Genomic DNA, 15,549 nt, shown 5'->3' on the forward strand with positions numbered 1-15,549 from the left:
CCCAGTTCTTCACTACTTTGAGGTACAAGAGATCAGAAATCACACACAAGTTTGGGGAACCTATTACTACTGTCTATGTGGCTCAAGCAACGTGGGTAGTACGATATAAGGGGCGCACGGGGCAGTCCAGGGAAGTAGCCTGGAGTTGTGGCTTCCCAATAGCTGCCCCTGCAGATGCACTCACTCCATCCCAGAGCGTGTGTCTACTTTTCAGAGTGGATGGAATTTAGCTGAACAGGTGGCCTGATTGCAGAGTAGATTTTTCTTTCAAGGAGTGATCGCAAAATATCCATTTCGCTTTGAGTTCATGTCTTCACTCATTTTGCAAGAAATTTCTCAAAGCATGTAGAATCCTAGAATAATTTCTGCTGGACAGGACCTGTGGAGGACATTTGGTCTAATCCAACTCAAAGCATTTGTCTCAGTGGACCAAACCTGCAAGTCCCTTCCAACTGGAACTATTCTATTCTATTCTATTTCTATTCTATTCAAACTCCAGCAGAAGGCTCCTGCTTAAGCTAGTCCACAAATATGACCTATTTTTTTCTAAAAACAGAGGTCAAAATAATTAGGTACCCTATAGCTTATCCTATAGCAAAGAGAGAGATTAAACTGTAAAGCAAATAAGGCAAGAAGTTGTGTGTTCATTATTTCTGATTATGTCTTTGACCTGAATCACATCAGGCCACTCCATGAATGAAACTCAGCAGAATCTGTGGGTCAGCTTCAGGGAGGTTCAGATCTGCGTTCAGTCGTTCTGTGCCTCTGGAAACCAGCAATACCCTTTTCCAAGATGCTCTGGCACTTCTGATACTAATAATTTTTGCTGAAATCCCTTTCATCATTGGAATTCAGCCCTAGAGCATTACTGCATATCTTTGGATAGCATTTCCATGTGGAAACAGTATCTCCATATACCAGCAGCTCAGAGTTTCATCACATCTGAGTGACTAGAAACTAGCTGTGGAGTTGTGTCAAGTCTGTTAGAGGAGAGGGAAGACTGTGCTGAGGAAGGATGTGGAGTTCCTGCAATCATCTCCTACAAAAGCAGTGAAGATTTCTGTGGGGAAAATGAAGCCCACCACAGATACAACCTACCCACCAAAGTGCTCATGTTGGTCCCCTTTTTTTTGTTCTCCAGGGACCTGGGCACACAGTACCACTACATATGACAGGTCCAAGCCAAATTCTTGTACGCTGAGCTCCCATATGTTTCAACAGGAACAACCCATAGGAGGGGACATACATTAGGTATGACAAAATGAGCAGAGGAATGCTGATGGCATACAGATGCATATAAAATAAAAACAGCACTATTTCTCTTTTCTTCCATATGTAGTAATGGCAAGGGGCTTTGCTAACAAAAGCTGCTTAAGCAGAGGTTTGAATTTGAACAGGGCTCATTTGATTTCTGCTTCCTGGCTGACTGCTCAGTATCTGCCAGCGTAGGCATTATGTGATGCTCTGCTTGTCCCCAAAGCTGTCAGTCAAGACAGAGCCTGGGCTGGGAAATGGTTAGAGCCCAAATAAATATTAGCAGGATAGTCTGGACCGTGACTGCTTCCCTCCTACTCTCGCCTTCACCCGCCTACACACATGCTGCTGCTGCCACCTCGGCGCAAAGTAACACTACAGGAGGAGCTGAGGAGCTTCTCCCCCATCTACACACATCTAATAAGACATTGCGCTTTTGATGATTGACCCTTCCCTGGATGCAGCTTGTGCATGTGCTGGAGTCAGGTGACATTTTTAACAATAAACCCACTGAATTACAATTCAGGAAGAATTTTCTTGGAAATTTACATAGTGTAGCTAGGGGAGACTTTTAACTGCTTCCCTTTGTGCATAAGGGAGAAAAAAAGGAGGAAAATTAAGTAACAGCCTAATTGGCTTTTATAACAGTCTATGGGGAGAAATGCAGGCCAGTTCTCTGCCTAGCTACGAAGCTTGGTATGTGCTGTAACCATGGGAGGCAATATTACAGGCGTGACAGGACAATGATTTGGTTTTTCAGCACTGAAGAGCTGAAAAATGAAATACCTCCAGCTGGGGTGGTTGTTTTCCGCTTGAGGAAGACCTGTCACACCGGTTTGGAGGATTGCAGGACAGGCTTCTGTTGGAGGGAAAAATGGAGGTGGAGATCTCCTCAAGTGGAGATCATGACCGTTGGGATGAATGGGATCTGTCTCTTCCACCACAGCACTCATTTTAATCAAGGAGCAGCTTGCAATAAACCGGATAACAGAGAGGATGACAAGGCTAGGGCTGATGAGCCTAACGCCTTCTGCTCCCCTGGGTGCATGTCCCAGGCACCTTCTCCCCTTCTCCAGAGCTGGAGGAAGGTGCCACAGCAATGGGCATGTGTTGGTTCAGTTCCCGCTGCCTTTAAACTGCTGCATTTTGGGATAGCATCAGTAACAGGGAGCTGCAAGGAAGACATCGACAGTTCATATTTTATTAAGTTTTGTCTTTAAAAAAAGCCGCAGTTAAATCAATGTCAATTACATTAAAACATGCAAGCTTCAGGACTAATCACTTCCTCTCACCCTCCTTCATTTCCCAGATACTTCAGGGAGAACTCCATTGATTACCTGTCCTCAGCAGCAAACGCTGCCTGAGATCAAGGCCAGGAACAGGAGAGAAATGCCTCTCTTCCACGGTTGAGCCAGAGACAGCAGCAGTGAGCCCCAAGAGTGACACCATCATCTGCCACCACTTTGCAGCCCTAAACCATTTGCCAGAACTGGGGGAGTGTCAAATCAGGTCTCTCCTCTCCAAAGGCTCATTAATATGTTCCAATTCCCTCCTAAACTGTGACTAAATGATTGATATAAAATGCCATAGGGGTAAGCTAGAAGGGGTTTGGAAAGATCTTTGATCTTCACTTCCCAAAATGGCTGAACATGGGGAAATCTTGTCCTTCTGCCCACAGCACAGACATTGCCCTCTGCCAGCACCGAAAGCCCCCACAAAGCCCTCTCCTCCCTGTCCAGCAGCACTGCTCTCCTACCATCCTGAATCATCGTCCTGAGGACTCACAGGTATCGTATCTCCAGGATTTTTATCAAGGTACTCTGGCTTCACTCCACCGTGTCTTATTATATAGGACAAAGCCATTAATCAGCTGTGTGCCCCCCCCTCCCCTGCTGCCGCAGACAGCAAAGGCAATCATCTATGAGCCTTGCTGCTATCTGTCTTTCGGTGCACAGCTTCGTGAATCCGAGCAGAGGATTTGATTACAGCCATGGTACCAATCATACCTTGTGTTGGATGTCCTCAGCTGCCATTGAACTCACCCTTAGACACGAGGATGGTTCAATAAGAGTGTGTATATACAGGACTGATCACACAACACTGTTTTTTAGCATTAATTTTAAAATTAAGCGAGAAGAATTAGACTAAACAGAATCATTTTGTGTTAAACACCATTATTAGTTTTGTTGTCTGATGCACTCAAAACAGTTCCTTCCACATTGTTGCGTAAAGATGAACTAACTAATTCCAAATCAGAAATGGAGCTACTGGGAAACAAGCAGACAACAGCATTAAGGCTTAACCTGGCAAAGTAACTTGTGTTTAGGTCTACCTTTTAAGGGCAGGAGGCCAAACTTAAAACACGTGTCCTATTACAGGTATATTTGTAGGCCAAGCCAAAGCAGCTGTGACTGCAAATCACACCGTGTAAACAGGCAGCCACTTAGCTAGCAGGTTGCCTTTGCAATTACTCAATCAATACAACTAAGAGCAATGCCTACAGCATGCCTTTAGAAGAGCAAGAGCGCTTTTGCATGCAGATCGTTCTCCTTAAAAACAGCCTGTAATGGCTGCAGGCAAATGCCTCGACAGGATCTTGTCATATTTACAGCTGCAGCCATCGTTCAGTTTTTAAGCTGATCCCTCTTTGCTTCTCGGTAAGAAGTGATTGAAACCTTTCCTGCTAATGCTGCATCTCTGTGTTAATCAGGTGCTTTGCTAAAGTGCAATTGTTTAGGCTGAATGCATACATTGGATGTGCAACCTGGTGGGGTGGGACTGGGGGAGACGCCGGCTGCGGCCCCCCCAGTCCCACCCCACCGATACGGCAGTTTGCCTGCTCCAGAGGATGCTCAGGAGCTGCCTCCTCCTCTGCTCCCCACCGTGGAGTAGCCATGGCTGCACCCACGCTGCCCACAGCAGCACATGTATCCCCCCGCCCAGAGCATGAGGAGAGGGGCGCAGGGGGAGGGCAGGAGGGCATCCCCATCCCCAGTGTCCTCTAGCCAGTTGGAAAGGGCTATGTCAGCCCGCTGTAGGTATTGCTCTTGAACTAGCAGGCTAAACTATAGTTTTTGGGGTTAAACTGTAATTTTCAAATTCCTTTTTTTTTTCCTTTTCCCCAATATCACCACTGCATTGCAAGAGATGAATCCATTCCCCACCTCGGACTTTTTGGTTAGGAAGGAATTAAGCTATTTTACTCATTTTTTTTTCAGCCGATCTATTAATTAATATTAATATATACCACCATAAATGTTCTGCATGGTGCGTACTGACCCGTAAGAAGCGCTGCTGGGGCTTTGCACCATGACAGGTGACTTCTGCTCTCTTGTATGTCCCTCAATGAACTACGGCCTCAGTTCTCTTGGGCTGTTGGTGTTGCTTTCTCTCAGTAACCCTGCTTAGCACCGCGCTTCCCTGAGGCCCTGTGGAAGTCACTAGTCTTTAATAGCCCACAAATGAGCATTACTTCTGGTTTCTGAAAGTTTCCAAGAGGCAACCTGCCAAACCTTTCAGTGATACCCAGGGACGAGGCAGGAGCACCAGCAGTTATTCCAAGCCAGAACAGAGGGCTGTCCTGGGAGAGCGGATGGTACCTTGGGTTGTAGGTGCCTGTTTCCACTCAGAGCCTTCCCAAGTGGTGTGCTGGAGCTGTTCTCCGTATGTAGCACGCGGAATGGAAAGCAGATGCAAAGTCCTGCACTTGCCCCTGCTCTTATGTCCCTGAACACTCCTCCTGTGCTCTGTCCATACCCATAGAAACTTCAGGAGAATTGAGATCATAATGGAAAGCATCAACAGAGTCTAAGTTAAAATGGTGTTAAAAATAACACAAATTGTTTTTCTATACCTAACAGAAGACAGGAGCTCTCTGACTAAACAAGCTGAAGCAACTGTTGCTATAAACTGGGAAAAAAACTTACTCCAGAGCAATTTTATGTTACAAGAGAAAAAGAAACTGAACCGCTAAGCAAAAGTGCTAATGCTGCCCAAGACTAAGCTACCTGCTCTGCCTGCTGGGCAGAGGAAAACCTGCTCTGGGGAGCTGTCAGCACGCAGTTGCTTCAAAGGTTTTCCCCTGCCTTCTTGTGGATGAAAGTTAGACTCAACACACTGAACTGCATGGATTGTGTTCTGACCCAGACTGATTTGCATATGAAAAAACTATCTGCATTCTTTTTTATTATTTTTTTTTATTATTTCCCCTGGAATACTTTACTGCCAGCTCAGCCTTCTGTGTGGCAGTAGTGGAAGCCCCTATCCAGAGAAGAAGTTCATTTTTTTGTCCTGTAGTCTCCTTTTTTTGACCGTATGTAGATTATCCATGGAAATCTCATACACAGCACTCCATTCAGGAGCTGAGTTGTCCCTTTCGTGCCAGATCATCCACCCACCTTGTCCCTGCACTTTGCTTCCTTCTTTGATGGAGGCCACATAGCGTTGTGGGTGGAATGCCAGCATCCTTAGCCCAGAGCCAGGGCTTTGGGACGCACGGAGCATGTACTATGGGATTAAGTGATGGGAACTGTGCCCAAATCCTTATATGTAAAATAAGAATCCCAATTCCAGACCATGCAGGGAGGAGGAGAGTCTCTCTGTAGAGCCACTTTGAAGTTGTGGCACTCCATAGCGGAGCCCCAGTCTTTGGGATCCTCCACATTTCACAAGTGCCTTGGAGGTCACGACTCCAGCCCTGGTACCTGGATGATTTATGCATCTGCCTGGTCTCAAAGTTTCTGGGGGCAGTGGGTAGTCTTCACTATTAATCCAAAAGCATCCTCCCCTTCATTTCTTTAGGCTGCTAATGTTTGTTCTTCAAAGCCCCCCTGTGAAGCCTTCTTTTTATGGTTTTTCTCCTGGTTTGAATCTGATTCCTACATGCTTGTTCCAGATGGTGAGCTTTTAAAGACCTGCATTATTAACTTCTCTTTTTTTTTTTTCCCTTCCTTTTTTAAAAGCCATTTAGTGGGATCTATCTGAATAACACGGAATCAGGAATATACTGCTGTGTGTGCTTCAGTGCCCCACTGTTTAGGTAACATCCTTTAGATTTCACAGCATCCTTAAAAGGTCCTAACTGTGGCAGCAGGAGGGGCAGCGTCTCTTCGTGAGAGGAATGGAAAGGGAAGGTCAGAAGAACAATCCTTTGGTGCTAGAGTGCTATGTATAAGATTCCCAGGACACCTGTGGTGATACAGGTTCATGGTTTGCCCTTTTCTTGAGCATATGAGGGTCTCCAGTGGCCAGCAAACAGTAGTTGCTATGTTAAGGTCTGCCTCTTTTTCCTGCCACACACACTGTCATTTTTGGTTGACAATAATTAAGAGGTCCCTAAGCCACAAGCTGCCACAGAATACATGTATTTGTGCATGAGTATCACCGTATGTTTGCTCTGTTCTTGCGCTCTTCCAGTCACCTTCTGCCACGCATGCTCCTGGGCTGGAGAGACCTTTGGTCTGCCTTAGTCTAGCGGCTGGTATGTTCTTAGTGCTGGGTCCCTCCTACTGGAGGCAAGAGCTCCTCTTCACCCCCACCCCCACCCCCTTCTTGTTCCCTAAATTAAATTCCACAATTTTTGTCTTTTTCGTTACATCTACTTTTTAAAACCTGGCTGCAAATGACTGTGCTATTAACCTCTGTGCTTTTTACAATACTATATATTTTGCAACTTCATTAAAGTCTAAGTAAAAGGAAACAGAGTGCCTCAGAGTAGGATGTGCAGAGGGTGTTCTGTTCTCTGTAACTGAACCAGAAAAGACAGTTCCTCATATTTTTGATCTAGAAAACAGCCTTTATTTATTCCCAACTGAGAGTTCAATGGAATACAGCTAACATGCCCATTTTTATGAAGACTTTAAAGGATGCATCACAGATCAGAACTTCAACGTGGGAAGCTGAGAAACAAGAGAGCTGGATAGTAAGAAGGGGCGGGGAAGTGTAACGGCTGTTAAAAATAAACCTAAACTAAGCAATTAAATGGTAAAATTGGAGGCTGATAACTGTGAACAGTTTTCCTTTGGCCAAGTATAGAAAACTATTGTTAGGCAAATGAACGTTGGCGTAAATGCATCTTTTTCTGTAGAGGTTTGCTAATAAAGACATTTAAATAAATTTATTTCAGAAGCTAATGTAGCATTGCAGAATGATCCGAAGACAAATACAAAACCTAAAAATACATCTGGAAAATTCAGATAAATCAGAGAATTTTTAAATTGCTAAGCTATGGGAGAGTTCCTTAAAATGTTCCTTTACTTCAGGCATCCTTTATATCAGACAATAGATATTGACAGGCCAACATGAAGAGAGATGAGCACTGGAGGCAATTGCTTCTGCTGCTAAACTAATAACAAAACAACAATATAACCAGTCATGCTGGTTTTTGCAGTAGCCAGCTCTCAGACAATATAGGTACTTTTGTTTAAAGCATAAAATAATGCTCGGTCTTACAGACTAACACAGGGAAATACAGAAAAAAAACCTTTTAAGAAAATTGAAAATGATTCAGTGTTCAAAATGGCCTGAAAATATATTTTTCATGAATGCATTGCATTGTGGAGGACACTAAAAATGAGAGGAAAATATGGTATTTGGTAAGAAACTTCATTCATCATGTTTATTTCCTAGTGCATTAAAAATGTCCTTTCTTTCTCAAATGCATTAGATTATTAGCTACAGGTAAACATGAAGCATTTCCTCCTTTCTTTCAAAGTATATGTGTTTGTATACATTTATACCAGAATTTATTACCTTCTGCTACCAAATATTAATTTGAAAGAGATGGAAATATGTGGAACAAACCCCTAACCTTTATAGATAGCAAATTGTGGTGCTTTAATGAAATCTCAAACCTTCAGCGAACCATAAACCTACAGCTGAGATTCATACAGCAAAAAGCACTTTTTAGAATTATCTGGATTACATCCAGGACGACTGAAATAGGGATCAAAGTAAATGACATGTGCTGGAGGAATGGTGTGTCGAAGGCTAATCTAACGCATATGTTTAGGGAAAGTCCATTTATCCATAAGTTAAGTGGTGAAATACTTCAAAGGACTAATATGATCTTGAACAGCAATATTTTTGGGTACTAAAATGTTTCTATTAGGGAATCCAAGTGATATTACTGTTAGTAAAACCACACAGAGACCATTTCTGTTGAGAGTTAGTTTAACAGCTCAAAAGATTAATCCTTTAGCAGTGGAAAACATCTACAATAAACTTAAGTATTTTGAGCAGCATGTACAGGATGGAGTCAGTCAGGGTCAGATGCAAAACCCACACAGCATTAAAGACCTTCCTTTACAGGGTTTCAGAGAGGATCCTCATATCTATGTAGGAATAAGCAGAAGGATCCCTGTGTCAAAAAAAATGAAGAGTTCTGACTGAGAAGTTTTTAAAATAAAAAAGAAAGAGCACGAGTATGTCAGGGAAACTCAGAAGTCATGCATGGACATGTACAGACACGAACATTTGTGTTCCCCACGGTTATTCTTCGGGACTCTGTGGCTGGTAGGCACAGTGTTCGCGTGGTTTTGTAACAGGGAAGGCAGGGAGCCCTCTTTGACTGGAAGTAAATAGGCCTGGAGCCCTAAATACCTGCTTGTACAAACGCTGAGTCTGCAAACTGCATTTGCTTTGGTGCAGCCTGCTTCTGCGCTGTGTCCTATTTCTCCCCAGTTTTACAGAGGGGAGGAGGTAGGAGAGCATTTCTCATGGATCTTTGTGGACTGATCTAAAGGACTGAACAACAGCCCACCCAGAAATGAGCCTTTGGTCATTCTGTGTTTACAAATTCTCTCTTATTTCCACAGTTGCCTTGCTCAAGCCCTGTACAGTTAATTATAACTTGCATGCTGAAGCATGCACTGTTCTTTGGGTTGGATTTTTTTAAGCCTTTTGCCCAGCTCGTTTGCCTTGCCTTTCTAAAAGGCACTGCAAGTAAGTTTTTTCAGACTTTTCTTAGCTGTCTTAATATCCCACCAAAATATACATGATATATATTAAATATTTTGCTTTAAATTATGTATGGACTAATCTTAATCACAGAAAAGCTGCTGCTGGTGTTGCTGTCTCCATCAACCACTAGATGCCAGTAAGAGCATTGGGTTTGTGAAAATGGGATGAAACGTGGGAAATCAGGAGGAAATGGTTGCGGTGGGTCTCCAGACCACTTATCCTAGTAGAGCGTGAGTCTGTCTTCATTTCTCACTCTAACTCACACTAGGTCAGAAAAGTACCCATATCTATCAAAGCTTGCACAACTTTAAGTAGGAGGGATTACCTCGTTTCTGTATGCTAAATCCCAAAATTTTTTCTAATCTTATTTTCAAATATGCTCTAGGGTTTAACATGCTGCTAAACAGAACTGGTAATCGTGGATGTTAACAGGAGGCACCCACAAGCTGACATTCTGTCGTACTGTTTCTGATGTCTGCAATTATCTATTGGGAAAAAATAGATCTTTGTGCTGCGAGGATTTGTCATTGGTTGATTGATGGTTTGAGCAAGGCTCTATCTGATTTTCCAAACCGGTTTAATGGCTGACTGCAAGCTGAAGCCATCATCAGGCATAAGCCTGGTCCAGTGAGCCAAGCCAGCCATTTTCCATACTTCATTTCTTCTTGTAAACTTTGCTGTCTGAGGCTGTGCTGTATTGGGCCAGGTTTCAAACTGCAACTTAGCAGGGGTAATTCAGCTAAACAATGTGCTCGGTTGTTTGAAAACCCCTTTTTCAAGCTTTAAAAAATGCCAACCTGTCAGTGAAATAGAAACGGTGAGGCAAATGCTTCTGTTGTGGGCTGATCAAGAACTTCCTTCGGGGAAGAGCTTCCAGCACAGTTTGATGCCAGTGAGAAAACTTCTACCGTGCCAGATATTATTAATAGTAGTACAAGACAGGGATGGGGGGGAAATGCTGATGTTCTTAATAAAACCAGGCTTTTTTTGTAACATCTCTGTTGTTAATTAGCAAGAAGATCTGTTTTCCACTATAGCTCAGAAAAGAAGTATAATTCTGGGACTGGATGGTCATCATTTTCAGAGGCTCATGGTACTTGTGACAGAGATGAAAGCAACACCAATATCATGAGCCGACCAGATAACTCATTGGGATCAACTAGAACTGAAGTAGTCTGCAAACAGGTATGTTTATTTTGGAGGTGATACCCAAAGACCCAAATCCTAACAAGTAAGTTTTCTCTGTGCCCATGAATGAACCTACCTAAATGCAGCAGTGAGAATTAGGGTGTCACTGGAACCATTCTGTCTCACCCAGCATGGACCACATGAGTAGAGTCTGAAGTATCACAGAGGCAGTCCCTTTGGGGTGAAGAAAATTATGTGACATGGGAGGATAGTTGTGTAAGTATAGGCAAGGGCTGGACTTCAGACCGAAAATTTATTCAGAGGACCTCAGGTGAACTGCAGGATGTGATAACTGACAGTAGAAGGGATTGAGATTCAGTCCACGCATTTGCCCCATCACAGGGGCAGTTCTTCCTCATTCAGTCGTGCAAAATGTGCTGAAGCTGTTCTTAAAATATGCAGTGGTGGAGACACCACAGCCTTACTGCCTAATGACCTGTAACCTTCATGCCTTCCTGCTGTTGGTTAGACACTGGGGAAAGCAATGTTTGCTTTGCAGCCATTGAAGCTCATTAGTATTTGACCTGCATGGCAGTGGTTGTGCCCCACACGTTCACAGCTGTCTTCTGCAGGTTCTCTTCCTTCACAGAAGCCACCTTTCTGTTTTGGGTAGCTATTTTGACTCCCTCAGTCATCTCTTTTCTAGATTAAAAAGGCCAGTTCCTTCAGCTGTTTCTTTTTGTGTCATGGTTTTTGTGCACTGATTGTCTTGTTGCTCTATTTTACACTCCTTCCAATTGATCCTTTTCCTTCTTGAAGTACAGTGCAAAGCTGGACATAGTGCTGCAGCTGGGCCTAGCATCAGAGACTAGAGGCTTTTTAGATGCATTATAGATACTGTTCCCGTCCTTACATCTTTACCTTTCCACAGCCTATGACCCGTATTTGTTTGGGGACCTGCTGTAATATCCAAGTCCTTTTCTAAAGAACTGCCACCCCTAACCATTTCTTCCTTACCCTAAATCTGTGCTGTTTATTACTTCTATTAAGGTATAAAAGTATGCAACTGAGTTTAATGAATTGTGTCTTAAGCTTTTTTGTGTGTGTCTGTTTCTCCAGACTCTTAAGATTGCTAATACTGTCCTTCAGTGTGCTTGCAGCCACTTCTAGCAGAACTAGGTATTATCTGCAAACACAACAAGCGTTCACTACAGTCCATTATCATGGCAGGGTTCATGTTTGCAGCGATATCCAGCAATCACCTTTCAAAACCCCAGCTAAAGACAACCTTCCAATTTTGTAATGAACCACTGATAGCTATTGAGTCTAATTTTTTTGCCCCCCATCAGCAATTTGGGGGGGGGAATCCTCAGCTGACCTGTGAGAAAGGCCTACAGTGACCGTCTCAATTAACTTGAAATTTTCGTTATATATTGAGATGTCTAGACCCTCCCATTTATTTCCTGTACCTTCTAGCATTAGTACCTTTTGACTTTGTCTTCTGCAATCTCCTTATTTGGGGGCAGATATTCACCCAGAGGTGGTTATTCCAGGATGTATTTCTAGTTTCTCCCCAGGAGTCCCTGTGTCACACCACCACGCAACTCAACAGTGAATTCATCATACAAGTTTCCTAATTCAGGATAACACAGTAGGTACCAGCATAATCTTGGTCCATAATTGCAACGGTAGTAATGGCACATAATTTCTGTTGCAGTGTGATGCCCATCTAGGCCATGTGTTTGATGATGGTCCCGCACCTTCTGGGCAGAGGTTCCGTATCAACAGTGTTTCATTAATCTTCAGACCAGGCTCTGGCCAGTGAGAAATGGATCACTGGCTTACAGAACATCCTTTCACTGCTCGTACAACAGGCTTGCAAAAAACTCTCACACTTTTGCTACAGAACTCAAATGTTAGTACTCATGCCATTGCAGCTTTGCTTTCCAGCTATTATGAGTGTTGATAAAATACATATTTTTGTGGTAACTCTTTGGCAGTCAGCCTTTTCATGGTTAGTGTGATATAAGTGTTCATCTATTGGGTTTTTAATTTTAAAAAAATACAATAAATCTATGCAATATTTCACATTCATAACTATCGTCATTAGCTGTACTGAGGCTGCTGAAATGAAGTGCTCTCCTGAATGTGACTTTGCCTATGCTGAACAGTAGTTGTGGCACCCAGGAATACAGATGTACATGACTGATCATGCCAGAGCTTTCACTTCTGTAAAATCATCATATCCTTCTAAAGGGAAGCAAAAATAATATGAATCTCCAAATAAAGGGGGGGGGGGGGGGGGGGCATCCCCTGATGTGAGAGACCTTTAGCCAAGACAAGTGACTTTTCTGTGAATCCATAAAAGCAAAGTCCTGAAGGAAGGCCTATTTAAAACTATTCCAAGCAAGAGAACCAGTGGAAATATGAAGTCTTTCTTTTAAATCAGTTACTTTGGTTCCGTGTCCAATAGCAAGGATGAAGTAGGATTTACTCTACAAACTTCCTCTGAAAGAAATAGTATGATAATACTGTAACAATCTGTGTAATGTCTCCAGAATTCTGTTATCACTTGTGTATTTCAGAATCTGGAAATAAAAAATGAATGTGAAATTTACTGTATTGGGGGGGTGGGAGGTGTGGAATCAGCATCAAAAAACATGTTCAGTAAAGTCATGCTTTCACCGAAAACAGGCTTGGTCTGTTCTTCCTTGTACAAGTTTGTAAGTAGTTCTGTATTTTCCCAAGCATTGTCACCATCGCTTGCTGTAGCAGGAAAATAAATCGTATATTTGCTAAACTGAGCTTTCCTGCTTTCAGATTTTTTTCCAAAGAAAGTAATCTGAGTCAGAACATCAGCTTCACTAAACTGGCTGGGTTTAAATGCTTCCCTGCTGAGAGTTACTAGGCAACATCTCATTTGGCTTTACCTATAACAGGCTGTTTCCATTCTCCCCACTTTGGTTGCCTCAGTAATAAAAAGGATGTGTTCGTTTACTAGTGTAGTCTTAAAACTGTTTAATGTCTTCGGAAAATGGACTTCTATTGCACTGAATTTACTTTTGCTCCCTCTGTCTTGGAGCTCTGAAGTTTTTCATTCTCCTGTACTTTCTACGGAGAATTCTGCAATAACTTTAAAAAATACCATATGAAGACAGTGTTCACTACAGCCAAGTTAAACCAGAATGGCACAAAGGCCACCAGAGATGTGAAACAGCACAAATTAAACCAGAATGGCACAAAGGCCACCAGAGATGTGAAACAGCACAAATGAAGCAGACACTTGCTGCTACTGGTTTTATCTGGTGCTGTAGATGGCGACGGTCACACTGTCTTCAGAGGTGTCAGTAAACGGCAGCAGCATGCTGCCTGCTGTGCCTGTGTTGCATCATGCTCTGCCTGGCATATATGCCCTTGCACCACCTACTGCTATCGCCTGCCAGCTCTGACCAGGAGGCACGTGCTCAGCCTGCTCAGAGCTCTAACCACAAGTCTTCACAGGTCATACAGAAATCACCATCCTCACATGCTCCGAATCCCCTATCCCAATACACTTTCATTCACTGTTTGGGGTTTTTTTTTCTTAAAATCTATCACACACCTACAGGAAAGGGGGCTTGACCCTCACAGGTATTCTTCAGTCAGGCAGCCCTCTCCGTCTCCTCACCTTTCCCATCAGGAGAGGGTTGTCTCAGAAAGGAGCATGACTAGGTGTCCCCAGCTGGGCTCCTGTGTTCAGCCAGGTGCTAGTGAAGAAGCCAGCACCTACCTAAGTATGAGGACTTTTAGCTAGGATACCAAATCAAAATGCTCCTCATTTCTGCAAATCTCAGCAAGTAGGAAGAGAACTGGCAAAATACCTGTTCCTTACCTTGTCGCAGCACTCTGCAAACTATCAAGCCGCAACAATGTCTTTCACCACCTCATACCAGCACACTTTTCATACAGTCCCTCTGCTACCTTCTCCTTGTCTCATCCAGGGCACACTCTCTCTTCTCTTGTCTCTTCCTCAGCTGCTCTCTCTTCATTGGCTCTCAACCACTCAACAGAACCAGGCACACCTGCACCTCATCTACATCAGCCAACTCGCCACCTTTGAAGCCAACCCACAGTTGGCTAACCTATTCCTCTACACTTCCCCCCCCCTTTTTTTAACATTTCATACCTTATGTTTTTAACAATCATTACAACCTTTTTACAAATAAATTTTTCATACAGTCCTCTATAACTCCTCTACGTTACCTGTCCCCACAGATTAAATACCAGGTCTCGCTGACACCGTCTACAGATCAGACCGAATGCCATGCAAACAAAACAGACCATGGAGCTGACAAAACAAGTGTCCACACACAGATTTGTGTGCAAACCACATTCAGTTTAGTACGTCATATGTACATGGTTGGTGGAGACCAGCTCTTGGTCAACTGGCAAGTTGGTAACTATTACTGACAGAGGAAGCTTGCCTGAGCAGACAGTGTATTTGTTTTACACCTGTAAACATCACTGTATACAAATGGACATTTAGGCTAAGCAACAGCTGGTGCCTCCTCACTTATGCAGCAGGATGACCTGAAGAAAGAGCCTGGTAAGGCCCCAGTTCGGCTTGCGCAGTGTTAATTACAGATATGTAATCATATGAACACACTCGTAACTTCAAGGACAGCACCTGGCCTGACTACAGCAATATGTCACCAAGCAAACGGCATAAAGCACCACTCTGCTGTCCTGGAGAACCCAGACACCCAGTTAAGCAATCTTGTTCTGGTTATTCAAATGAAAATGGGGAAAAGAGGAAGGTTTGGCTTTCGCCATGTGTGTAAAATCAGAGTAATGGCACATCACCTTTCAGCGTGGCTGAAGTTTGGAGTAGCATACTGAGAGGTATTTGACTATCCTGCCCCTTAACAATTCTTTGTAAATCTAAAAGTGTTCAGGTGTCTGTGTATACCCACGTGTATGTATCAGTAGGTGAAAAGGGGAAATAGTTTTGTTTTGCAAGTATGACCAATAATCAACTTGGAATATTTTATCACTCCCAGCCCTCCCCACTGTGGGCAGTTTGCACTTCTTCTATTAAAAATACAAATGAATGATGCAGGATTGAGCAGAGAAAAGGGAGTGGGGTAGGTATGGGAGGACTGAGTGGACAAAATGGGTATGAGCTTCTTGAATTAGTTCTTCTGATGGTTGGTTGTTTTGGTTTTTTAG

The 15,549-nt window shown here is 43.3% G+C and overlaps 1 protein-coding gene across 1 annotated transcript; it reads left to right on the forward strand.

Moving 5' to 3' along the window:
- Window positions 1-4,142: 4,142 nt before the first annotated feature.
- MSRB2 (methionine sulfoxide reductase B2) lies at window positions 4,143-12,928 on the forward strand. Its single transcript, XM_013296425.3, is given in 5 exon segments — window positions 4,143-5,165; window positions 5,168-5,235; window positions 6,216-6,292; window positions 10,251-10,398; window positions 12,059-12,928. Coding segments are annotated over 5 exon segments (495 nt in total). The 5' UTR covers window positions 4,143-5,071; the 3' UTR covers window positions 12,167-12,928.
- Window positions 12,929-15,549: the final 2,621 nt, after the last annotated feature.

The sequence above is a fragment of the Falco peregrinus genome, chromosome 5, assembly GCF_023634155.1.
Source record: "Falco peregrinus isolate bFalPer1 chromosome 5, bFalPer1.pri, whole genome shotgun sequence".
NCBI lineage: Eukaryota > Metazoa > Chordata > Aves > Falconiformes > Falconidae > Falco > Falco peregrinus.